The following is a 26499-nucleotide window of genomic DNA, read 5'->3' as shown; positions in this document are numbered from 1 at the left end:
TTAAAAAGCCAGTAATTTTAAGTTATAAAAAGTTATAAATTTTGACACTCTCTTTGACTTCCTGTTCTTATGGTGATTCAAATGAGGTGTTTATGCAACTCTAAAGCATATTCACATATTCAGATGGAATGGCAGAGATCCATACATTAATTTTGTGTTTCATTGCCTGATATCTTCTTTCTAGATGTTCAGTGTTGCACTTTCGACATATGTTGTGGGCAGTACCCATGACAGTCTTAGGATCAAACAGGGATTACCTGTAATGAATCAAATTATTAGCTGGATGACGCTAGGTAAGAAAATCTTCCCTCTCAGCCTTTTATGCTGGCAGTTTGTGGAGTCTGGGATTGGGTGGGGGATGATGTCACTTTTTCATTAACATCTTGTTTTCCTTTATCTGACTGCTGATAATTCTTCTGTATGTTTGCTTTCCTAAGTGAGTTTTTTTGAGAAATGTTCTAAATACTATTCCTTCTTCTAAATATTATTTCTTTGTAAATTTGTGATAAAATGAAAATACCATTGATTAACAAATAGCTTTATATTTTATTTTGACTGTTCTGAATATTTTGAAGACCATTTTTAGGATATAATGGCATAAATTTCCTTTTTGTTTCACTTGGAGGTGGATATGGGTGATCTGAGATGTTCTGCCATCAATCCAGTTCAGCACAGGGAAATTACTAAAGGTTGTTGCTGTAATTCAGTGTAAACTTGAAGCTGCAGCAGATGGCAGTGACCCTTGTAGAAGTGATTTTTGAGAGCTGCCTTGGAAAATACCTGTGAAATAATTATGATAGAGTATGTTTGATATCAGTTAGTATCTAATTATTAAAGAGCAATTTGCAAGTCTATGAATTTTTTGCAACTCAGAAATTTTAGTGTGATTAAGCAGAGGAAATGGAATTGTTACTGGAGTTCTGGAATGCAGTGAAGCAATACATTTCATATTTCAGATATAAAATAATTTCTATAGGGCTCCATTTGAAAATGTTAAGCATTGTTTATCCCTGAGTGATCTGAAATGTGGAATTTGTTTTAGAGCTAAACATATCCCATATAAAGTTTGATATCAGCTTTCTGCTACAAGTTGAGGTCAGGAATTTAAACATAGCTCAGTGAAAGAACTTTGGCCCATGTTATCTACTTGCTGGTTGTCTTGTACATTCCTATGCTGGTGACATTGTTTTAACTTAAGCAGATCTTGTCAGTTTTAGCAATCCTGCTTCTGTTTGAGCAAATGGATTCAAGATTAAGTTCAGTGATTTTGATCAGTGTGTGTGAGCAATGCTTTCTTAGTAATGCATTTTTTTCAGAGCATTTTCCTTTCCGTCATGCTCCCCTAACTCTTTGTAGCCTGCTAAGCTAAATGGGGATCTCTGTGTGGATGAATTTCTCGCAGCTGTAAAGTCAATGAAATCGATGAAGTCCTGCTTGGCTTACTGGAGCAGGAATTGACTGTAAAGGTTATATTTCTCTCCTGTGTAAGGATGAAAGAGAAACATTTTTCATCTAAGAGATGATTCAGGCAGTCAAAGAGGTTTAGAGTTATGAGGAAAAAATATATTAGAAATTCTCTTTGTTGTGGATGATGATAAAAATAAAGCTAACAGTGAAGTAAACTGTAGGTACTCAAAATATCTACCTGCTGCCACAGAAGTAGTGAATATTTTAGCAAAGTCTTTCAGACTGGAAGTAATCATTCTAAGTGAATGGATACAAGATAGGAGTTTTATGTGCTTGCTGAAATTGCTTTCCATAATTAAACACAGAAATAAGCAGGTAAAACACTAAGGCATCCAACATATCCTCAATACTTCTCTTGGAGAGAAATGCCTTGTCATTACCATAACTACAACTAGCACCTGCCTTGTTGCCAGTGTGTACCACAAATGGGATACCATAAGAATTAAGGTACCAAACTCTACTGTAGCTTTTCCAAGGTTGGTGGGATTACAGGTGGTCCAATTCCTCGTTGTCTTTTTGCATAGTTGTGGAAGAATGGCACTGTTAGTGAACTCTCATTTTGCATCTCTGTCTATTTATAGAACTAGAAACACAGTTAACAGTATTTGTTCATAATAATACTGTTTTATTTTTGTGTCAGGATCATAATAATACTTCAGAAGTTTTCTAGGGAATTTCCCCCCCCTTCTCAGCTATTTACCCTGATTAATATGAAGCCTAACTGTTTAAATTTTAACTTTAACCTACTTTTTTTTTTTTTTTTTTTTTGAGAAACACTGGTGTTTAAGGAACCAGGAAAATGAATTAGTGATGGCTGGGTTCCTGCAGGCCTGTGTCCAAGTGACTTTAGCTGTAACACTGTATGGTTCATACCGTGTATTTAACTGCAAACATAGAGGCAAAACCAGGAGGTGTGACATTAATTCAGCTGCTTCCCATGTTCTTCAGAACCTTCTTAATATTAGCAGATATTTCTAAATGAATGTATATTATGTCTTTAAATTTTCACCTATCGGAATTTGTCATAAAAACTTGCTAAATTTTGAGAAATTTGGTGTCAAAACTGTGTGCAGGAGTCATATAAAGAGGTTTGTGTAGCCAGAAACCTACAGGTCTTTTTTAAAGATTAGATCACAGCAATCCTTGTCCTTCCCCCTTTCCCTTCTTCAAGCACTGGCCATCTTTCCTGTTTTTCTTCCTCCTTACTCACTTTTGCGGTAGCCCAGTTCCTAATCTAATTACAAAGAATAGAAGGCCAGGTTGGAAGGGGCTCTGTGCAATCTGGTCCTAGTGGAAGGTGTCCCTGCCCATGGCAGGGGGTTTGGAACTAGGTGATCCTTAAGGTCCCTTCCAACCCAAGCCTTTCTGTGGTTCTAATCCTGTAGCAGTGGCTTTGTCACTGCAGTTTTTGAGCTGCCAGAGGCCCTCAGGGCCGTGGTAAGTGGTTTTCAGAGTAGTATTGAACAGTCAAGTTCGACTGGATTTTAGGGTAGTGCTTCTGCATCATCTTACAAACTTATTAACATCGGTTCATGAGAAATTATAAAGGCTGTGACATGGAAAGACAGGAAATTAAAATTATACAAAACTGAAATTACTTTTGATGAATGTGAAACATTCCAAACATTGTCTTTTCTTTAGCAAAAGTAACTTTTGAAAATAGAGGGTCATATATGATCTCTATTGAATTTCTGTACATAAAATGTCAAGATTTGAGGAAAGTTACCTTGTCACTGAGGATGAAACGTTTTGCACGATGTGACTAATGGATCTTGTCTTCTTATTGCAGTTTTTTCCCCAGTGTTGCTGCTACTGAGCCCCACGTTTCTCTTTGAGAGACTGTTCAGCATATTGCTCTCCCTGATGTCCACCTACCTGCTCCTCAGCACAGGGTACTTCATTCTTACTCTATTTGAGTTACATACAAAAATCCATGACTACATGTGAAACTGCTTCATGTCATGCCCATTTCTGTTAAAGGTGTAACATGTGCTTCCAGCATTTGTCTTCTTGTTTAGTTTACTAAATAAAATTTCAGGGGAACTTTCATGTTTTTCCTTGTATTATAAACACAGTTTGTTGACATTCCTTTCAACTAGACAAGGCAGTGGCTGGAAGGATGTGTGTTCAAACAATCTTGCACCAAAATAAGAAAGTCTAGTTTAGTTTATGCTTTTTGTTGTTTTGACATGTGCTTTTCTGCTCACAAACAAAAGGAAATAGCATCTCTCCCAGCTGCTCAACACTGGTATCTAGTTATGGCTTAAATGATGTGTGCCAGGAAACAGGTAGTCCTAAAATGAGGGAAAATTGTATTCTGAGAGATTTTTGTGGAAGTAATTTCTTTTTCAAAGGGATGTTTTTCCCATAAAGACTAGACCTTGCTCCTTTTTGGATGAAAGTCAATTTCTCTGATGTTTTAAATGAAGAAAACACTACATCAGCCAATCCTTTCTTTTTTCTCAGACTTGGTAGCTCTTAAGAGCATAATTAATGGGGAGTATAGGAACTGTTCTTTCCGCCTCCCCTCCCACTTATCCTCTGGATTTAATTACACTGGAAAATTAAGTGGAATAAAACATCTTGCAGCAGACATTTTGCAATATCTGCCTCCTGTGGATACTCTCATTTTAGTTGAAGCATCTCCTTTTTTTTTTTTTCAGTCTTCTGCCTCCCCTTCCTCCCACTTCCCCATTAAGATTTTGATCCTAATATTACTCCTGACTGCACACACATTCTTAACCTTTTTAGCCTGCGCTGACTATTGTATAGAGCATAAATGTTGTTCTCTCTGAGGCTGGCAATCTCCCTCTTTGTATTTTGGCCCTGCATGAGACCACGTAAATGCTGACAGCTCTCTGTTGTCTTCCTACAATGTCCAAATAGATGAAAAAATTTTGGAACAATTCTTAAAAGGGAAAACAAAACCTAAGGCACTGATGCCAAAAGTGTCCAATATTTCTCTCCTCAGTGTATTCTTCTGTCATGTACTGGTAGCCCAGCACATTGGCTGGGTAATTGCAGCACCTCTCTAGGGGCAGTTAAGTGGAAATACTGAAGCCAGCTCAAGAGCATGGTTGCATACAACCACTTGTCACCGACTCTGTTGAAGGCATTTAATCTGAAGGCAAGTGTAGACCATTATAAGCGTTGTGGTGTTTCTATTACTGACAACATAACTATTTCATCTTTGTGTTTAGCTGCCTGTGGTTCTCATAATTAAAGTGGAAATGTCTATTGTTCTAGTTTGAAATTGCTGTGTAGCCCAACAGAAACAATACCAAGATTAACTGCAATGATTTCCTTATTTTTTAGACAAACAGGTGTTTGTCCAAGAAGGAAAAAATAAAAAAGGAAACATTTACAGTCTTGTCAGTATCAATATTGCAGTCAGCATCAGTATTATAATTTTATCCCAACAAAAAATCCTGGGAGGTACTATGAAGTGCAACTGGAGAAACTAAATGTTATCCATTTTCAGTTTACTCCCTTATGTTATCTGGGGGCATTAATCTCTCACATAAATACACTTATACTTTGGAATTCGAGTGCTCTAGGAGCCGGGAGTACCCCTCAGAGGCTGGGGGTGTAAGAACAGCTTAGTGGCCATGGTTAGAGTGTGACTTGATGCTACTATTGTAAAGGATTGGAATGCAGTGAAGAAAAGCGCGATTCACTGAAGTGAAATGTGATGCTTCTTCTATTATACAGATGTGTCTTTCCTTAGAACCAAACTGAGATCACTGTAATGAGTTTATATGATTAGGTCCTAAAGAGGCACAGTCTCTAGCTGCTGTTTAAGTTGAACTGTAACCCCTCGGTTCCAAGTCGCTCTCATTGAAAAATATTCCATTTTGTAGAAAATTAATATCAAATAGAGAGTTTTTTTCCTATTTCTTTTAACTTTATTTAACAGTTTTGTTAAAATTAAAAAAGGCAGTCATCCAACATTGTGGTAGCCATTGAACAAAAAAATGCAAAACATGACAAAGCTGAAGCAAGCTCTATTTCTCCTACTTTGGCCATTTAACTACTTTATGGCTTTAAAATTCAACCAACTGTGGGTATTCAGAAATGGGGAAAAAAGGGGGAGAATGCCACTAGGTCTTGGTATATCGAAACATGTCAGCATTTTATGATAATTAGTTGTCAGCAACTGTACTTACTATGATTATTACATTACTTTTCAGATATGAAGCTCTCTTTCCACTGGCACTGTTTGGTTTGATGTTTGTGTGGATAAATATGGAACAAGAAGCACTGCAGCACTATGGTCTTTCACTCAAACCAAAGGTAACAGTTCTTGATAGATATATCAATTTAATTAATAGCTTTTTTTTTTTTTTTTTTTTTTTTGAGACTGTAATAAATATTCTGAGTGGTTTTCAGTGGGCAACACCTCGTGTTTCTTTCCAGTTTGGGAAGCCAGTATTAGCTGTTTCACAAACTAGGAATATGACTTGTAAGTCAGATTTGTAATTCATATTATTGAAGATGTTGCACATCAGAGCCATTTCTAGTAATGCAGGAAGACAGTCTGACTTAGTAAGTCACACTGGTGTGGTCTGTAGGCTACAGAGCTGTCTCTGTCAAGTGTAGTGATAATTCGGCATAAGGTGCAGTAACTCTTCAGAGTAAGTACAATGTTGCAGTACCTTTTGTGGTCTGATCACAGATTCATGAGTGAGAGGCTGAAAAGAAATTATTTGATTTCTGAAAAGACCCATAGGAAATACTAGAAATCTTAATTTGACTTTACCCTCTCTTTGTCAAAGGATGGAGACTTATTTCTGTTTAGACTGATAAGTAACTGGAGACCAACTTGGAACTAGCACCTTCTCAGATTTGCCTGGAGGAGAAAAGGGAATTTTGTAATGCATGCAGCTTCTTCCACCTTAAAATTTAGTATATTGTCAACAATTTGCAAAGGCCATGCTGCTCATACTGCAACTTAGCTCTTAGGTTAGGTCTAGGGTTGAACAAACTGGGGCTGTGCCACTGTTTTGGTCAGATCCAAAGTGTCATTTACAGTGGTTTGGGTCCTTGGAGCCAGGTAAGTGTGCACCACAGCTCTCCCTGGCTTCTCCCAGATGAGCCCTCCTGGCTACACATGCATGGGAGTGGTCAGAGCCACTTGAAGAGAAGTGTTGGTACACATATTTCCTTCCTTTTGCAGCTAGTAATAATTAGGAGAAGTCCTGGAGGTTGAAACCTGAGCCCAGCAGTCATCAGAGCGGACCTGACACATACTGTGGTTTTGTGGTAGTCCCTACAAGCAAGACAGTTTTGAAATTTGAGAGAGTAGGATTTACCAATTCAAGGCTAAAAACCAGAACTAAAACAGGCATAATTTTCTATTTATGCTACCTTTACTTAATTTGTGTGATTGTGTTTTGTAGCATCTTAAGCGATAGGGATGGAATCTGAATATCACAACTACAATTAGTGTGATGCCACAATTGTGGCTGAAGGTGTTTAGCCTCTGTGGGGGATAAATTTTCTCTTCCACTCTAGAACCCACTTGATCTGTCACATCTTGTTCAAGGCATCTGGGGTGCTTGCTTGTCTGCTGTTAGTCTGATGTTTTCTTCACTGTAAAATAAAATTCTGTTAAAGTAGTATTAAACAGTGATGAACGCTTTACTAACCAAATGCAAATGAAAAGAACGTAGGTAGGCTGTAATTATGTTTAAAGTTGTCACTCAGTGTTTCTCAACATTTACTTGAACCTTTTGGTTTCAAGTGAAAAGAACAGTAATGCTTATCCCTTCTTCCTGTTTTTACATCAGAAAATATTATCCCTAGAATGCCTGTTAATATGCTGCAAAGTAAATCATGTATTAGAGAATGCAGCTCAATTCTCTGATGATGAGTGATTATTTTAAATTAAAATTTTATCAGTCTTGAATGTCTATTACTTGATTTTTTTCCCCCAATGTAAAGGAGTTCACTGACCTCTTAAATTCCTTGAAGATTTCTCTTCAAGTCAAGTGATATTATGCTAAGGACTGAGTAAAGGAGATGGAGGTATTTTACTATTTTCACTCACAAAATAAGTCAAATCAGGATAATTGCAGTCTTTTATTTCTGAGGATCTTTATCCATATGCTTATGTGAGCAGTGGAAGAGTATGTGTGTAGGAGGAATATTTCTGATGAAAAATGGTTATAAGTCTGAGGCATAGTAGTTCATTTTTAGTGTAGGTAACAGTGGAAGCTTCACTGTTCTTTTGAACATCTCACTTTTACAGTCTTTCTGGCAGATTCATTAATTCATTAAAGTATAATGAAAACATTGGAAACGTTTGCAGTCCTTATTATAATACTCTTAATAACAGGCACTGGGGAAGTAGGTTTCTTTCTCATTCATTTCAGTAAAAATACGGTGACTCTGTCAAAGTCCATTAGTTAATATTTGGTTTTGATTCCTTCTGCTGTCTTTCCAGCTTGCTGTTTTCAACTTCACCTGTACTATGGATATAACTCAGTTTCGACAGCTCCACCTGGATGATGTCCGGAGGTCCTTCTTCTTTGTATCCTTTGGCTGGTTGTTGCACTCCAGGGCGAAACAAGGGTTTGTTTCAAAAGGATCTGCAGTCAAAAATCTGTAGTCTGGTGCTCACTGAGAACAGAGCTGGTAAAGATAATTTGACTCATATTGCTCAAAAGGCAGTGGTCTTGTACATTATGTATTTTATCAAGTAGTTAAAGTGGTTTTAGAATTTGGCTCCTTGCCTACTTATGACCACTGCAGCTGAGGTAAATTTTCTTCTGAGCAGTTCTGTTTTCAGTTTGGTTTTGTTCGACTACATTTAGGCTGGAGGGAATTTACTCACCTTCACAAATCAGTTGAAATAGGTGATATTAAAGTTACTCTCATTTTTAGAGCATGGCAGTGTGTTAGGAAGCAGATGTTAGGTAGCAGGCAGATGAAACAAGAAGGAAAGTTCCTGCGGGTTTGTAGTGAAATGTGTTCCCAAAATCTGGCCTAGAGTTATTTATATCTTAAGTGATTTCTGCTTAGAAATTATATGGTCTTAGGAGCGAGGAGCTGTTTGTTCACTAACATAGCTGTTAGCTTGTGTTCCTGTAACTGATGCCACATCTGATTTTTTTTTTTTTTTACTACTCTACATTGATAACATTGTCATTTTTCTCTTTCATTATGGGACTGCAATTAAGTGAGAGCTATTTGGCAGCAAGGATGATGGATGGGCAAATGGGAGAGAAATTGAGCTAGTCTAGAATATAGGGGGATTTCGTGCAGGTGAGTTACTGTATCTGGGAAGGAAGTTGTCTCAATACTGGTTCCTACAAAACCCGGCTTTATAGTGTGTCAGAAAACCAGATCTGAGAGGGTGGGTCACAGTCACAGAGTCCACACTTTTGGAATTTGGAACTGTGCTGTTGGACATTGGGAACCTGCAGCAGAGTGAGTGTAACAGATGTGAATTTAAGAAGGCAGATTAATGCTAAGAAAGAAGGCAAACTATTTGCTAGATGTTTGATGTTTGTCTTTGCTTTAGTGTACCTAAAAAGAGCTGAGACATGCTGGAATAAATGCATCCATTTCATTTGCTCTTTTAACAAAAAGTATGCTAACTTTAGTAAAGACAGTACTGTCTGTCAGTTGCTAAGTACTATTAAAAAAAAAAAAAATCAACTAATCCAACTGTATTTTTTAAAGCTCCAGCATAGTACTTCTTTAACACTGGAACACAACTGTGCTGGTTTTGGCTAGACTTAATTTTCTTCATAGTAGCTGGTGTGAAGCTATGTTTTGCATTTGCATTTGTGATGACAACAGTATTGGTAATTCAGTGCTTGCACAGAGTTGAGACTTTTTCTTCTCCTCATGCTGTAAAGCACTACTTTGAAACACTTGAATGTGTTTTGCTCAGCTCCTGAAAAAATAACCAATTTGCAGATCTCCTTTGCCTGCTCAAAACTTGTTGTGTCTTTTTTTAAATTTAGATGTTATTTCATGTTTAGAAATAGTGATATTAGAGGATAAACCTTTTCTGCTAGAGCAGTCATACTGCAACTATGGCCCTGTGAACTGTGTCTCTTAAGATTTTCCCAAGTCTCCTGTATCAGGCCCAGTAGCTGGCATCTGCTGAGAAATCACAGAGTCTGGTCTTTGAGGAAATATTCAGATTGCTCATGCTTAGCATTTTGATTTGACCTATGTGTTACTGGTATTTTGTTGTTTGTTTTATTGCAGACCTGTTTCTCTTATAAATTTCAACCGGCAGAACCGTGCTAGGTTGTTAGACTGCTGTGTTACTAAACTTGACATTATGTGATACTCTTGGGAAGCCTGATTTCTTCAGTTATGCTGACCTAATCCTTCCAAAATATTGCATGCAGAATCCCAGTGATTCTACTGAAGAGTTGGTAACAAATTGTTTATGGAGAGACTTAAATGATCCAGTGTGGGAGCCATAACAGGAGCAAAAGGACCAGTGGGAGCTCTGGCAACAGCAGCCCATCCTCACTGACTTATGACCCTCTGCCTTATGCAAAATAAGTTAAAAAACATTCTTCAACTGAAGACATGTGAGCTATAATGGGCTCTAATGAGCTCAGGAGCAAGAAAATACCTTTCATTTACTCATGTAGTAGCAGGTGTTGTATCTAGATGAAAAAGGCAGGATTTATCAAAAAACTTCTAGCTGTACAGATACTGCTGGAGTCATTCTCCCTCAAGTGACAAAGAAAATGGAAGTCCCATATTGCCCAATGGGTAGACTTGGATAATCTTTGTCCAGAAAAAAACCTATAGTAAGGATAGCATAGGAGCCTCTAGTCTGTTTCAAGAGCCATGGTCAGTTCCTCAATAAAGCCATCTCTTTTGGTGTGCAGAACACATGCCTGTGTCACGACTTTCTGCAAAAACATGTGTTTGAGGGCATTGCTGGATTTGTGGTCCGGGAATGTTCCTATCTTGCTAGGCAGTGGCCCAAAAAGCCAGCTGCAGCTTTCTTACAGGAGCCTCAAGGCAGGCTCTAAAACCTTACCTAGGCAGTATTTTAAAATTGATATAGTTGTGTGTGAAATCTAGGGTAGAGCTAGAAAATACTTTGGCTTTCTTAATGCACTGTAAACCTGTAACAGTGGATCAGTTTCTTGTGGTTTCATGACAGATTTTGAAAGTAAATTGGAATGAAGGAGGAGAAATGCGAGTTTCATTTTATTGCAGCCATTTCCATAGTGTATTTTCCTTAAATACATCTAGGTTTTCTTCATAGTGACAGCCTTTTTTGGCACTGGAAACATAGCTTCTATTAACAGGTAAATTTTATTAATTTATTTGAGACACAGTACAAAAAATTCTTCCTGCAGTTGACGTACTAAATGTAAATTTAGTTAGCAAAATCAGGGCAGCAGAATCAAAGCAGTAATCAGTGGAAGGATAACAATTTATTTTGTTTCTGCTCTCTGTAACATCTTCCCTAAGAGCCTGAGCTTGTTGGTTGTGAGGCTGTCTCAATTCCATTAGATGTTATTGACAGGATGAGCAGAGAGAGCTTGGTTGCCCACCAGCAGCATGGCACCTTGGAAAACACAATCAGAGAAAAATTGTAGAGAAAGAAAGGTGAGGTTGGGAGTCCCTGCTGATTTAATATTTCATCAAGAGAAGATAAAATTGGAAGCCTTGTTTAAAAATGTATATACAAACCTGTGTGTTGCAGGGTAATTAAAGACTGGGGTTTTTTAAATGGAAAACACCATTTCCAAGATATGTAATGTCTTTTTCGTGTTTCTCTAGTTTTGATCCTGCTTCTGTCTATTGTTTCTTGACTGTGTTCAGTCCCTTCATGATGGGAGGCTTGCTTTTACTGAAGGTTAGTAATCTTAACGTGGTAAAATTTTCTCAGAGAACTGTGGAATAAATAACGTATCACATACATGGTTGTTACTTTGCAATTCACAAAAGAACATGTGTATATATATTTGAGCTTCATTAGGCTGCTTAACCACGTGTGAAGCCTTCAGCCTTTGTAGTGTTTCTAGAGAGATCATTTTGTTTCCCAAAAGAGAAGTTAAAGTGTGTGTAAGTGTAATTTAACAGCATTTGGTCAGTTTATTGTATTAAAATGGAAATTTCAAATGTTGAAAGTACTTTAATAATTTTTAAAGTTACAAGCTTTTCCTGTAGTATAATATCAACAGAAATGTTGAGGATATATGTAATTAGCTTTATCTATATTACATTAAGTAGAAGTATTGAATGTTCTACTGATTAGGTTATCATTTTATAATGGTCATCATTTTCTGTGTTTTTTAATAGTCTGTCAGAGATTGCATTGCACTTCTGGTTTGCAGGCAAGGTGTGGTAGCTCTTTTCTAATATTTGAGTAAAGGATCTGCCAGAGGGAGTGAAGTGGGATGCTGAGTCTATTGGTTTTTACTAAAATAAGCAGTATTTTCTACCACTGCTTTTCTGCTGCTTCTGTGCCAGAGGAAGCAGACTGAAGTTACAGGTACACTGCATGTTGTCCTACAGGACACAGATCAATAGTGCAAACCCTCTGGATGCCAGTAGTCAGGCTTTATACACTGCTAACAAAAGGATTGCAAATCAACTTTGGAAAGAGCAAAAGGCAGCATTCATGTTTTCTAGTTTTTGTTCTTAATTTACTGAACTGTTTACATTTGCTTGACTTGGCTCTGGAGGGGCAGTGTGACCCTTGCCTTATTGGATGCCTTCTGTATTCAGACTTTTTTGTGCTTGTGATGAGATTGTCCTTTACACTTGAAGCCTTGCAGCCTGTCATGTGAGATGGTGAATCTGATTAGTTCTATCTTCTAGCCTTGTTGAAGTATTCATCACTAGTGCTAAAGTGGATAAGTGAAGTGGGGATATGTTTTAGTTATAGTTTTCAATATTACCTCATGGCTTATTTCACTGCAGTTCAGCTATGACCATGGAAGGGGGTTCTTATTAGTTAACTGAAGATGTTTCCTGCAAAATTATTTTCTACCCTGTCCAGCCAATATTTCATTTTCTAACATACCCTTCTGTGATAATTTCAAAAACAGGAAAATATTTCCACAACCTGCCCAGGTTCTTTTTGTAAATATGACTGTAAGCCAAAATGTAGCTTGTGTTTTGAACAGGTTGCAATCCCGTTTGTTCTGGTATCATGTGCTTTCGAAGCTGTTCAAGTCACAACACAGCTGTCTTCTAAGAGGTACATTATGCTGTATTTCTGCCTTAGAAAGGGTTTCCAATCTATTTTGGAAGAATTCAGAATTTTCAAATTTCAATGTAAATTAAAACAAAAATAACCTATTAGATCTTGTTGCTTTTATTTGTTATTAGGGCTTGGTTAGGGCAGTGATTTCTGCAAGTTCAGGGTTTTTTTCCTTAATGATAAAATGAGTGTAAATTGAAGTGGAACAATCAGATATTTAATATATTCTTTATTGACAATACACAGAAGGACCCTTTTTCCTCCATAATGTTAAAAATGAGCAGAATTTAAAGTCTGATTTTTACTTTATACTGCATCTCTGCCTATAGCATAGTATTTTTTAAATAGCCCATTTGTAATGTAACCAATTTATAGCTTTGTAGCACTGACCTCACCACAAATAGCATAAAAAAAAAGGTACTGGATGTCATTGCATTGCAGTTCAGTGCTTCCCCGATGTGTTCAGTATTACATATTTTTTTGCAGCAGGAGAAGATGGCTGCCAGTCCTTTCCCTATCTCTAAGGGTTTTTCAGACTATGGGTGCCCACCCTCACAAAGTGCTGTATCCAGACTTGAAACATGTTTTCCCTGTCTCAAGACTTACTTTGTTAGCCCTGCTCACCCCATTCATCAGACCCAGTGCACATGACTGAATCCTCCACTCACTGTGTGATATTATGGATGGTGCTGAGATGGAGGAGGTCCCTGTCAGCCATGTGATTTTGTCACTGTGGGATGTTGTGTGGGGTTGACCAAAAGTCCTGCTTGTATGTGGCAGGAGGACTTCAGGGACTTTCTCCTGCGCATTGCTCAGCTGAGTGTGAGGAAACTGTCTTCTCTTGTTGTGATGTCCTCGGCTTTTCTGTTTGCTTTCATCCTGCCTGACCCTGCCTGTTCTGTCCTTGTACAACACCACCCACTACCAAAGAGAGGTGGGGCAGCCCAAAATCTGACTCCCTGTTGGAGAGGCAGCACGACACTCCCCACCCCTTTTACCTGCTCTGCCTTAGCTGTGTGCGCACTGTGCCTGCATCATCCTTGGACCCCCAAGGAAGGGTTCATCCTCATCCCCTAAAGCTTGCAGCAGGGCTGCACTGGGGTTGCTCAGATGACCAGCTAGTGATTTCCATTTCTAGGGCTCAAGCATCATAAAGGTCAGCATTTCCCAATTTGTGAATGCTTGCCTTGGCAGCACTGGTGATATTGCAAACTTTTATGGAATGTGCATCTGAGTGTGTGAGAGGGGAAATTATACTGCCTTCATAAACCAGGGGACACAAGTATTTCTGTGCCACTTCATGAGACTGTGGTTGTAACTCTGGTGTTTGTGCCAGCTTCATTTGGCTGGTAACAACAGCTCAGGTAATAAATGCAGTGACAGTGCCACAGTCTGCCTTGGAACAAGGCAGGAACCACAAGGCACACCCATGATCCCTGGAGAAGTTGTGCTCTGATTGTCAGCACATCCTGAAGTCTGTGCTGCACTTCTTACTGCTGTTGCTGCCCCTGCTAGATAAATTAAGCCATCACGGGGAACAATCTTGTCTTTGCAGTGTATAAACATACCCTGAAATTAGTCTTGTCTTTCAGCTGAGACAGGCTTCCTGCAGTTCAGAAGGGCAAAAAGTGGATTTTTGTGATTTGGCCAAATTGCTCCTGAAGTCCCTGATTACAGATTAATTTTTTTTTTTTTTTTCCCAGTGGGGAATATTCTGTCCCAATATGTTCTTGGAACTTGCCTATTAAAAAATATTCCTCTAGCTGAGTGCCTCCTAAGCACTATTACTGCAACATGTTATCTATCTGAGCCATAGGTTAGCAGAGAGAAGCCTTTCCCTGTGTCTGAGATACAGCTGGTTTGTTGCATCCTGATTTACTAATGAAGCACAACTGATGTAGGCAATATCAGCAAGTTCCTCATTTGGAGGCATTGGTATGGGTATCTCCCCAGTACATGCTCATGCAATGCTGCAGCAGGACACATTTTCCAAAAAAACATTTGTAGCTTTATGATGGTAGTACTGATAAATTAGCTGTATTCTAGTTAAAGACTTTTGTTAATGGGTCAGCTGTTTACAACATTACTTCAGTGTCATTAACTTAGAAACCCGTTTTAACCAGTTACAGCAATTGCTTTCATGTAATTTAGGATTTACATAGTTTGAGGAAAAGGAGATTAGGTTAATGGGGGGGAAAAATAGCTCTGCCTCCTCCTTTCTGGTTCCTTGTACTAGCCTAAGCCTAACTTCCAGAAGTTATCTGCTAAAAGTTAAAGAGGCCCATAAAAGTTATGCCAGTTTGGGAGCATAACACCAAAATTCTGGGTGTTCCCAGAACAGGTTATGGGCATCCAGAGATTTTGAAGAGGGCAAGCACCTCCTTTAGCAGCCTCTGACCCAGCAAGAATGGTTGTCAGCAGGGTGGGACTGATCAGCTCAGGTATCTGCCAAACAGCTTTGCTGACTCTTGAGTCCATCATGGAGCTCCTAAATCAGCTTTATGTGGCCCAACCAGCACACAGCTCTCTGAATCAAGAATGGGCCAGATGCTCTTTGTAAGATTCTTTTGTTCTCCAAAAAATGATTCATGTTAGGTTTCTCTGTTGCAAAACTGAAACCCTATTAATATGAAATTATAAATGCCAGATGTTCTAGTCATGTATTTTAATTGTTTTCTAGTAGATTGAAATGTACCTGAGTGTTTGAAAGGCAAATGTAAGAAATCATAACTTTATTTAATTTCTTTCTGTGAATAAGCTCTTTTAATAGCTGTGTCCATAAAGTAAGGTTGATGGTCTGACTTACCTGGGTTCTTTTCTTTGCAGCCTTTTCCTCATTGTTCTTGTGATTTCAGACATTATGGCTTTGGTAAGTTGTTGTTGCACATTCTCTTCAAATAAGATCAAGAAAGCAGAGAGTTTTCCTAATTCCATCAAGAGAGATCTGAATTTGTTTCAGACTTCAAAGTTTTTCTAACTAGGGCAGAGAATTGGACTGAAATCCTAGCATAACTTAGAGATCAAATTCTTCCAATCACTGCTTTTCGAATTTCACGTAATTAATGCTTCTGAAGAAGCAATGTTCTTATAATAATAAGAGACAAAATGAAGTAGTAAGTTAACATTTGGAGTTCCTCTTTTGCTCTACAATCAAATTCCTTGGAAAAAAATTAAACAAGAATATCAGTTTTAGCTGTGTGCAGGGTTTAGTTAATTGTTCAGGAATTCCAAACCTTTTACCCACCCCAGCTTCTCTTGAAAAAGAGAGGAAAAGGAGAAATGCTTTACCCACCAGCTCCATTAGACTTGTCAGAATCCAAGAGATCAGCAACATCCAAAAATACACTTTGTGCCTTTTGTAATAAGCTGTCAGGAGATGCTATCTTCAGAAAGCCTGCATCCACAGACAAAGTTAGCCAAAACAACCCAAAGCTGAATAATCTCCCAACAAAGTTTTTGCAGATTAAAAGTATGTTTTCATTGCCCACTCCAGCTGTCTTCAAATCAGCAAGTGGTGCCACTGGTAAATAGTAACAGTTTCAAATCAGCAGGTAGAGCTGGTGTTGTCACTTTATACATGCTGGTTTCATTTTATCCCTTGGAATAAGCATTTGTGATCTTATTTCTTAGTACAGTGGGGTCTGTAAATATCACCTGATAGGAAAAATCAAATAATTGCTAATTTGTCTGTAGAGGGAGAAAAGAAGAAGGTATGGCTGTGTCAAGTTTCAAATAAGCCTGTATGACTAATTTGCTTTTGGGTAACTTCCGCAGGAAAAGAAATAGGATACCAATAAACTACATTCATAGCATTTCACTAATAAAATCAGTGTAATTAAACCAAAATAAGATTACAGGTACTTACTGGTCTGTAGCAAGCCCCAGTATATCTGGGTCTTACATCTCATATATTCTCCTATTTTGGTTTAAGTATTTTGAAACAATGTACTTGGTGTACCAAAAAAAAAAAAAAACCAAAAAAAAAAAAACCAAAGAAAAAACCAAAAAACAAAGAGGTTTGTAGGAGATATGTAGGAACTCTTTCAAGAAAAGAGAAAGTAGCAGGCCGAAAAGAGAACATGTTTGTAGTCTTGAATCAATGGGGCCACCAACTAGAATTAGGGGAATTCACTAATAGGTAAGTACTATCTTCTCCCAGAATTCCTGCTTTACAGATGGAGAACTGCCAGAGTTTCCCAAAGATATTTGTGTTGAAATTCCATGAAAACTTTTAGGCACTATGCATTATTTGGCATGTGTTATTTCAAACAATAAGGTGGCTTGGCTTTTCTTTTTGAAAAAGTTTTGGTGTTTCTCTCATTTTTGCAAGCCAAGCTAGAAAGAACTTATTCCATCTCTTGATGTTTTTGTTTGATACCATGTTAAATCTGTTTCTGGTTCCTAGACTATTCTTTGCTGTGGTCCAAATAATCATTTCTGGAAAGGTGTTATGCTGATTCTATGTGAAGAATTAGAAATTTGGAGCAAGCAGCCTGAAAACATTTGGGTTTAATTTTCTCTTCCAATTGTGCAGTGTTGATGTGCTAATCAAAGTTGTTTTATTTCCTAGCATTTTTTCTTTTTGGTTAAAGATTATGGAAGCTGGCTGGATATTGGCACAAGGTACAGTACCTTTTTTTTGCTATCATTGCATTTTTAAAGCTTCACGGGTTCATACTATTGTTTATCTACTCATAATTCTTGTCATTTTTTCCAACTACTTTGCTTAATCAAATGCTTCAGGGATATTCCACATACTTTAAACACATGTGCACACATACATGTACATATACATATCCCAAGCTAAAATTTGTGCCTTAAAATCTGTGCCAGAGCAACACAGAATAAGTAGTAAATCCAGCATGGCAAGAAATACAGTTAGTAGGATCTGTTTGAAGAGTAATTACAGAAAAACTATTTTAATTAATGTTTTGCATTTTCATTTGTTTTAATCACTGTTAAAATAACAATTTATTGAAGTTGTTAATTACTTGTTTCTAGTTAAGCCTCCATATACAGTTCACTGTAAAACCATGTGTAAATATGTTGGTAGCTACCAAGGCCCATGCACTTATCCTCCCCCTAGCTGGGGAATAGTTTAACATTAAACATAGCAATCTCAGCTAAAATGAGAGAATTTGTTTTGTATTGTGAGTCCTATTAACCTCAAATACAAGGAATACACATTTCAGATTTACCTTCCCCAAGTTGTGAAAATAGATAAAATGGTGCAGTAAGCTTAGTAGGGAATGTGTTGTTACTAATCCAGCCAATCTGGTCACTTGACACTGTTATTTAAACAGAAGCTGAATAGTGACCCATTGTTAATATTCTGTTTAGTCTATGTGTACTCTGCGATTTGCTTTTGCTGAGCCCCTTTGTTCCCAGAAGCGTGTGGACACACACGTGCACATGTGTTATTTAGAGGTTCCAATTCCTGCTCATCCTTACCTTCTGAAGGTTCATAGTAGGCAGAGGTACATTTAGATCAAACAGTGAAAATGTCACTTTAGCATCCCACTTCTTTGCTATGGTCAGTTTATGGTAAGTCAGAGGGCTTCATCTTTTGGTTTGAATTCCTCTGCAGATTAATAAGGATATTAAAGCCCTCAGAAAATTTCTGCTCTGTTGGACAAGAAGTTTCTTAATTGGGAGCTAGCAGCAAAAGTATAAATTCTTACAAGTACCCAAAAGCTTCCTCTCTGATACATGGTCTTCACATCTAGAGCTTTACAACAGTAATGCATTGCTGGATCTGTCTCAGCTGGAAGGTTGCCTTATTCTGAAGAGATTAGGAGAGCTCATTATGCACCACTATTTCTGCCTCTACATGTGTGTGTTTTGATCACTGAAGAAAGCACTGAAAAAGGCCTTTTGAAAGAGTAGTTTGTGATTAATTTTTAACATGGACATTCATAATGTTCAGGCAACCTCTGTCATTACTTCACATTTGAGTGCTTGACTTTATTGTAGTCTCTTTATATATGTCTTATATGTAGGTGTATATATGCACATAAGAAGAATAATTAGGTTGCTTAAGAAAGGAAGTGAAGCCATAGGTGCAGAGCTAAGTGGTCCTTCCTTTATCTAGCATGAGCATTATTTTGGCACCAGAACTTTCTCCTCTGAGCAGATACCTAATGTGTGATCCTCGGGCTTGGCAAAATTAGCAGGCAACAGCAGAAGATTTTTTTGTTTGTTCCTGAAATGGAAGGTGAGCTTCAAGGGGTTTTGGGTGATTCCCAAAACCAGTGGGAGTGAGATACTAATATAGCTCTTTCCTGTCCTCTTGTTGCAAGTGCAGTGACTACTCTGTGGCATTCTTACTGCAGTGTTGTCTGTTGCTGCTTAGACAGCAAGGCCTGAAAATATCCTGTCTTACCACAGGCAACATTTTCCATGTTGCCAGAGCTTTCCTGAGAATAGGAGAAGTCTTTAGGGACAGCTGCTCTCATATTTTAATTTTTTTCTTGTCACACTGATAGGAAGTGTGTATGTATGTGTCAACAAAAATATCTGGATTTGTGTTACGTTACTGGTTAGCACATCAGTGAAATCAGAGGTGGGAAACTAGCAGCTTATTTGCTTGCTGGAGATTCATTCCTCTAAAGTCTCTCAGAGTCCAGTGGTGTATGTGCCACATTTGTAAAGCTTTGATGTGTGTTTCCTTATTCATCCTGTATTGCGGTGATGGGCTTTCCACAGATTTTATAATTACCATCTTCAAAAGTTCTCTATTTTCTCTCACTTACTGAGAATATGCGAGTTGACTAGGAGACTTACTAGGCAATATTTGGTTTTTCCAATAGCCAAGTTTCATGTAGATGAGCTGGCTTTAAATCCTTTGCAATAAAAAGACCTTCACTCCTTTTTCATATTGATGTTTTCTTTCCTAGTGGATCTCATTGTTCGGAAGTAAGGTTTGTTTACTGAACTGATATTATCTGTTTTTAAAAATTTCACCCCTAATTGCTGGCTTTTACATCCTATTCTGCTATGCCTTAGCCATATGACAGGGCATTTTACCATGCCTCAAATCTGCCTTAACAATATGATGTCTTTATTCTCCCAGTGGAATTCACCAGATGACATAAGTGTTGTCTTTGAATGGGAACAGATTTCTACCTCTTCCATTCTTCCAGTTTGTTAATGAAAAGCTGAGCAACAACAGATCCAACATATAGTCCTCTATTACTGCATTCAGTAAATTATCAACACACCACTGATTCCCTCCTCTCAGTAAATTATCAATTACCATAAATATTTATGGCTTTTTGGAAAGTTTTAAAGTCCCTTTTCTTAATGATGATGCCAAAATCAATGTAAGTTTGTCATTCAGAGAGTGCTTTTCATTGTTTTGGTATAATAATGGGATAATAGTCTTGCAGGGAATGCAGAACTCAAAGCAGAAGCTTACACAAACTTCGAAGGTGTGCTTAACCTTGCCCTCTACCTACATACCTTGAAGTAACCTGAATTGCATCATATGCCCCAGAAGAACACACCACTAAATTTCTTAAAAATAATAATGTAATTTTCCTAGTGTTTTTGATGTATCAGTGTGTAATACATGATCATGAGACGTTTGTTCTGACAGGTCCTTTTATTTTTGAATAACAGCCAAATGGAATAGCTAGCTTTTCAACTTCTTTGTCACTAAAATAATTTCTCTGCAGCTTAAAAGGTGTTTATCTATCTCTGTCTGTAGGTTTCCAGAAAGAGTGAGAAATAGCCTTGAAATCTTCCTATATCTTTACAGTGCATGCACTTTGTAAATGGTTGTATAACCTGATAGTAAAGATAAACCTTAAAGGTTCTTTATATGACTATTATATAGCTTTATACAGACACATACTATACTATTCCTTCTCTTTATAGCTGCTGGAAGATAAAGATATGATCTTAACTGTTCTTCTGCAGTTTCAAAGGTCAGGGGACATATATAAAGCACAAAACTGCTTTTTTCAGGTTTTAGGAATAACGGAGTCAATTTCAGGGTTGGGATGCTGAGGCTTCTTGGTTGAACTGTTAAAACAAAAGATTTGTGATTTGTTTTTGGTGAAATCGAGAAGAGAGGGTGTGGCATCCTGGCTGAAAAAGCAGGGAACTTAAAATTCAGAATTAAATCTGGGGTCTTGGTGTGTGCTTGGGGACAGTTCAGAGAGCATGTCACAGAGAAATAATGTCTCTGGAGAGTGCTCATCCAAGTCTTTGCACAAGTTGTTTGTGTTTTACTTATTTTGTTCCTAATTGTTTTAATTGCTATGGTGACTTACTCCATCTTCTTGTCTTTCCAGCTTCTAATTGGGTCTGTCATCTTAGGAATTAGCCTGTCTTGGGAGAAAGCCTAGTTTTGGAGCAAGATTGATTCCCACTGCTTTATCCCCCTGATTTTTTTAATATCTTAGATTCTTCTTGTCTTTGATTCTTTTTTTTTCTCACCAATATACACTGTTGCAAAGTCAGGAGGTTGTAGTACCTCATATGTTCTCCTTGTGGTTCCTTGCCGCTGAAACAGGTGTCTTGCTACCTGATAAAATTTTTCCAACCACCAGCTTTGACTGTTGACATTGATCCATCCATGGGCGCTTCACCTTTCCACTGAACAGTGCTGCCTTACCGTAGATCATCCATGATCCACCACATGTGCTACCTCTGCCATCTCATCTTTTATAAACATTGCCCCACTGTGCCTCATTATGCTATTCTCTTGTACCTATTTAATGGCTCTTCTTCCTCCACGTGGATCTAATTTTCATGGATCCCAGAATCTCACTCCTTCTCATTAGCTCAGATTTGACTTATGATGCAGAAAGCTTGTTTTGAGAAGCACCTCCTTCACTGTAACTACAGATCCAGTCAAGGGTGTAAGTTCTGAATTGTATAGGGATCAAGATTTGACACTGCTGTTGTGGCATATACCTGTAAGAGTCTGGTTTTCTTTGTTTAAATACAGCATTACCCCTAAGCCTAAGAAGTAATTTACCAGGCAGAGCTGCCCACAGGCAGTGCAGTTGCTGAGATCCCCAAAGATGCTGGCTGTTTGTAATTATGTGATTAACAGATTAAAATTGTTTTTATTGTGTTCTGTAGCATTTTATATATATATATTTGAACATCTGATATTTTATTAAAGGAGCATAACTATGCAGACATGTGGACTATAGCAAGGGAGAAGTGTGTGCAACACTGTCTTCTTTACAAAAGTATGGAGGATCCAGTCCCTCAGCTGACCGGTGCCTAAGGAGAGTTTGAAGAGACCTTTTGGCTTTGAGAAAGCCTCTTCCTGTGCCCCGCCAAATCCTGATCACATCTGAAAGAGATCCTTTTGAGGGATGCACAGGAACTCAGATGCTTGTCTGAGGACCATGCATGTTTGTGATGGTGTTGGGGTATCTATGGGAATAAAGGCAGGGTCTTCATTTGGCTTGTGATTTTTCATTGAAAGTTACAAGGAAAGTAGTGTTTGCTGCTTACATGAAAAACTAGAATTTTGGTGCCAGGTGAGAAGGAAAGCTGAGGTGTTACCAGTAAGGCAGGAGACACTAAGTGTCCAGTTATTTACCAGTCTGGCTGTTCCCTTAGGAGCCAGCAACCTTATCTACCTGTGGTGAATGTACAGTCCCCAAGGCCACATTATGCCATGAAGATAACTGCAGCAAGAGTTTGAGTTTCATCTGTCAATGTGTCCTTTCCCATGGAGAACTGAAACCAAAGTTGTAACACACCCAGCTGATCTTTCAAAGGCAGCTCTTGAGGAAGTTTATCTTTACTGTTGTAAATGTGCTGTGAACTATGAAGTCCAAAGTGCACTGCCCAGGTGACAGAAGGCTTTGTGCCTAGCTTCATGCTCTCCCTGTGTCCCTTCTTACACCTTCCCCACAGAAACAGGACAGGAGCTTGGCTCTTGTAAATGTGCTGCTCTGCTGCTGATTATGCTCATTGAGGTCTGAGCCCTTTTATGATGGTGGATTTTTCTGATTGATTTCTTAAAACTATGCATTTTGAGCAAGACATTTGTGAGATGTTTTAGTCAGACTCAACTGAAACAGAAGAATCTTACAGCATGCATCAAGTCTGTTTTCATGTTCTCCATGTTTGGTCCTTTGGTTGCTGGCACCCTGGCTGTGGAAGAACTTGGATTACTTTTATTCTCTCACACTGGTTAGCAGCCCAGCTTTGTGGAGGGCTGGTGCTTCTCCACTTCACAGGTCTAATGTACTAGGCTAGTGCCAGAGTTGTCACAGTCTGTAAGGATTGATAGCATCGGCGTTATGAGCTTTACTGCTCTTCTGTGGCTACACTCTCAAACTGAATGAGTCCTCTGGCAGAAATTCCAGGTCATTAGGCCAGCAAGCATTCCTTGCAATCATTTTTTGTGACTAAACTCAGACTTCATCTAGCCTGAAGTTACTCTGTTTGTCCTAAAGAGCCATCTACTTTGGAATAATAGGTATGGGTGCATCAGGTATGGGTACCTCTCATGTCAGAGGGCTAGTTTCTTCAGTAGTCCCAAGAAAAACCAAAGCTACTGTGGATGCATAATGGACATGGGTGCAGTAGTGTTCCATCTGCAGTTCTAACCTGAAATGTCACTGGTTTTGGAAGATTTCTGGTTTCTGAATGACTAGTGGTTTACATTAATGGTACCCAATTCAGATCTTACAGAATCATACAATGGTTGAGGTGGGAAGGGACCACTGGAGGTCACCTAGTCCAGCCTCCCTGGTCAAGCAGGGTCCCCCAGAACAGACTACTCAGTATTGTGCTCAGATGGCTTTTATCCAGGGACTCCACAGCCTCTCTGGGCAGCCTGTTCTGGTGCTCAGTCACCTGCACAGTAAAGAAGTGCTTCCTCATGTTGAGGTGGAACTGTGTCCCAGTTTGTGCCTATTGCCTCTTGTTCTGTTGCTTGGCACCACCGAAAAGAGCCTGCATCCATCCTCTTGACACCCTCCCTTCAGATACTTATAGACATTAAAGAGGTCCCTTCTCACTTGGTTCTCCTCAAAACCAAATAGGCTTGGCTATAGACATTAAAGAAGTCCGTTCTCACTTGGTTCTCAAGACTGGATAGGCTCAGCTCTCTCAGCCTTCCCTTGTAAGAGAGATGCTCCAGTCTCTTAGTCCCTTGATCATATTCTTAGCCTTCCACTAGACCTGCTCCAGGAGCTCCCTGTCTCTCTTGTACTGAGGACCCCAGAACTGGACACAGCACTCCAGATGTGGCCTCACCAGGGCTGAGCAGAGGGCTGCGTGACCTCCCTCCACCTACTGGCAACAATTCTCTTCCTAATGTACCCCAGGATACCTTTGACCTTCCCTGCCACAAGGACACCCTGCTGGCTCATGGGCAGCTTGCTGTCCACCAGGACCCCCAGGTCCTTCTCTACAGAGCTGCTCTACAGCAGGTCAGTCCCCAGCCTGTCCTGGTCCATGGGGTTATTCTTCCCCAGGTGCAGGACCCTGCACTTGCCTTTGCTGTATTCCAAAAGGTTCCACTCTGCCCATCTCCCCAACCTGTTGAGGTCCCTCTGAGGGGCTGCACAGCACTCTGGGGTATCGGCCACTCCTCCCAGCTTTGTGCCATCAGTGAACTTGCTGGGGAGGCACATGCACATGTGGATGTCAGGTGTGACTGAATGGTCTGTAATCCAGTTCTCCCACATGAAGGGAAAGTCTGCCTTCCTCCAGACTTTCTCCCTGATCCCCTGGGTCAGGGATTCTTGAGAGCTAGCCTTGGCAGTGAAAGCTGAATGCATTCAGTATTTCTGCCTTTTCTGCAGCCTCTCTTGCAGAGGTCCCTGCTCCATTCAGTAGCAGGCCAACATTTTCCATAGTTTCCCTTGTGTTATTGGTGTCTTTGAAGAAGCTCTTCTTGTTATTCTTGACATTTTTAGCCAGATTTAATTCCAAATGTGCCTTGAACCCATTGATCACAGAATGCTGAATGTCCTGGACTGAATCTTAGTCTGACCCTAAATGGCCCATCTGTAACACCAGTGAACCTCAGGTAACAGAATTTGAGCAAGTGGAGAACAAGCTTGCTGCTTGTTAGACTTTTAATCATTAGTGGCTTCAGGGCATCCTAACCCAGAAGCTGCATTTTCATATTGTGTTTACTAGCCACTCTTGAACTCATCTCTTTAATCTCTTTGCATGTGCTACCACAGCACAGAATTCTACAGATTTTAGCAGTGTTTAGTGAAAAAGTAGTAGGGTTTTGGTTTTTGGCTTTTTTTTCTTAAAGCTATTTGTCACTAGGGGTAGTGTTTTCTCTAGAAAATTGCACTTCATTTGACATAAATATCTGAGTTGTCTTACTACCAAGGAATGTCTGCCTGATGGCAAGTTCTCTCTAGATTCTGTGCTATTGTTGACAGCAAATGAAAGTTTTGCAGTTGCTTCATTCACATATACTGAATTATCCATTTGAATGAAAAGTACACCTGATACTCTTATTCATTTGGTGTACGTTCAGTTCTGTTTTCTGTTGTCCCCACCATTTTATTTTGTCAGAGACTTGGATTTTTAAATGACAGGACTACTGTAATACTTGTCTTCTAAGAGCAGTGTATATAAAATTACATCCTAGGTGAACAATTAGGCCTGCTTAAAACTGAAGAAATAAATATTCAAAGGGTTATTTATGTCAGGCTTTTGTTTTTTTTCTTTACTCTGGAAATTTGTTTTTTTCTCTCACTTTTTTTATCTGTCTCTTCCTTGCAGCATCAGCCACTATTTGCTGGTGATGTCACTGACCATATTTATGATGGTGATGAATGGACTGGCCCAGCTGTTAACTACACAGAGACTTGGACTTCTCAGAAGGAATAAGCACCATTCCATGTGATGAAGTATCCTCAGACTTCCTCTGAACCAACCTCCAGCTCTGGAATGTAAATAAGGGTTTATGGACTAGAGTGCCAAAATCCCATCCAGCAATCAGAGTGCTGTGCTGATACAGATTAAATGCTGTCACATGACTGAAATTTGCATTTGAGGATTGCCATTTAGACACCAATGGGAATATGGGAATAAAAAACCCTCTGTTTATTCTTTAAGCGTACACATTTCTTGAAAATGAAAACAGCAACAAAATTCTTTTTAAAATACATAGGCAGCTGTCTTTTGGTTTGTGCTTTTTGGGGAAGTGGGTTTTTTTCTTTTTTTGTTGTTATAACTTGGCTGCCAGCTGTTTGTTTATACATACTCTCATTAGGAGACTGCAGAATTCTAGCTTCGTTTCATGTCTTGCATAGGCACCTCCCAGATGAAGGCATGAATGAAATCAGTCTGGGCAGATCGTTGGTTTGTGCATACCTGGCGTGGCACACGCGTTGGAATATCTCTGAAACGGGCTGTGCTTTTTGCAAGCTGTGTCAGCGTGTGTGAGAATATCTTGAGGCAGGTTAAGGCTGGTGTGCTGTGAGGCTGTTGCTGTAAGACAACATCTTTCAGCTCATCCTGCTGTGAATTGCTGCTGCTGACTGTGCTCTCCTGCTGCCTCCTGAGCTTGGGCAGGCTGAGCAGTATGACACTCAGGCAGCTGATCCAAATGAAAAGGAACCTGGTAAAATAGCAGGCAAATTCCCTGGGCCAGCTCATGACAGGGTGGGCAGGAAGGTTAGGGCTGATTGTTTCCATAGCAGCCCGGAGTTAGATCAGCATAAAGAGGTCATGAAACTGCAGCTGGAGTTGCTGGTTTTCAGAAAGTGATGCCATGTGGAGCCCTTTTTTTTTGCTTGCTTGTTTTTCTTTCCACTTGTGTTCTGCTCCTGATTACAAGCATCAGTAATGGCTGCAAAATGAATCTAATGCAGATTCCCTGT

At 39.1% G+C, this 26499-nt stretch overlaps 1 protein-coding gene across 2 annotated transcripts in view; it reads left to right on the top strand.

Moving 5' to 3' along the window:
* PIGN (phosphatidylinositol glycan anchor biosynthesis class N) overlaps positions 1-25731 on the top strand; it is a 98025-nt gene extending 72294 nt beyond the window's left edge. Inside the window, exons 20-29 of one of the 2 annotated variants that reach the window (XM_012571485.5) lie at positions 185-293; positions 3257-3359; positions 5658-5760; positions 7913-7999; positions 10705-10760; positions 11239-11314; positions 12591-12664; positions 15494-15536; positions 17238-17290; positions 25397-25731. In XM_012571485.5, the coding sequence (XP_012426939.4) occupies positions 185-293; positions 3257-3359; positions 5658-5760; positions 7913-7999; positions 10705-10760; positions 11239-11314; positions 12591-12664; positions 15494-15536; positions 17238-17290; positions 25397-25520 (828 nt within the window). In that variant the 3' untranslated portion in view covers positions 25521-25731. The remainder of the gene's footprint in view (positions 1-184; positions 294-3256; positions 3360-5657; positions 5761-7912; positions 8000-10704; positions 10761-11238; positions 11315-12590; positions 12665-15493; positions 15537-17237; positions 17291-25396) is intronic. The other variant, XM_030265393.4, reaches the window with a different exon arrangement.
* Positions 25732-26499: the final 768 nt, after the last annotated feature.

This window comes from Taeniopygia guttata, chromosome 2, assembly GCF_048771995.1.
Source record: "Taeniopygia guttata chromosome 2, bTaeGut7.mat, whole genome shotgun sequence".
Lineage (NCBI taxonomy): Eukaryota > Metazoa > Chordata > Aves > Passeriformes > Estrildidae > Taeniopygia > Taeniopygia guttata.
The sequence above is the reverse complement of the archived record's forward strand: the minus strand, read 5'-3'. Positions and strand labels throughout refer to the sequence as shown.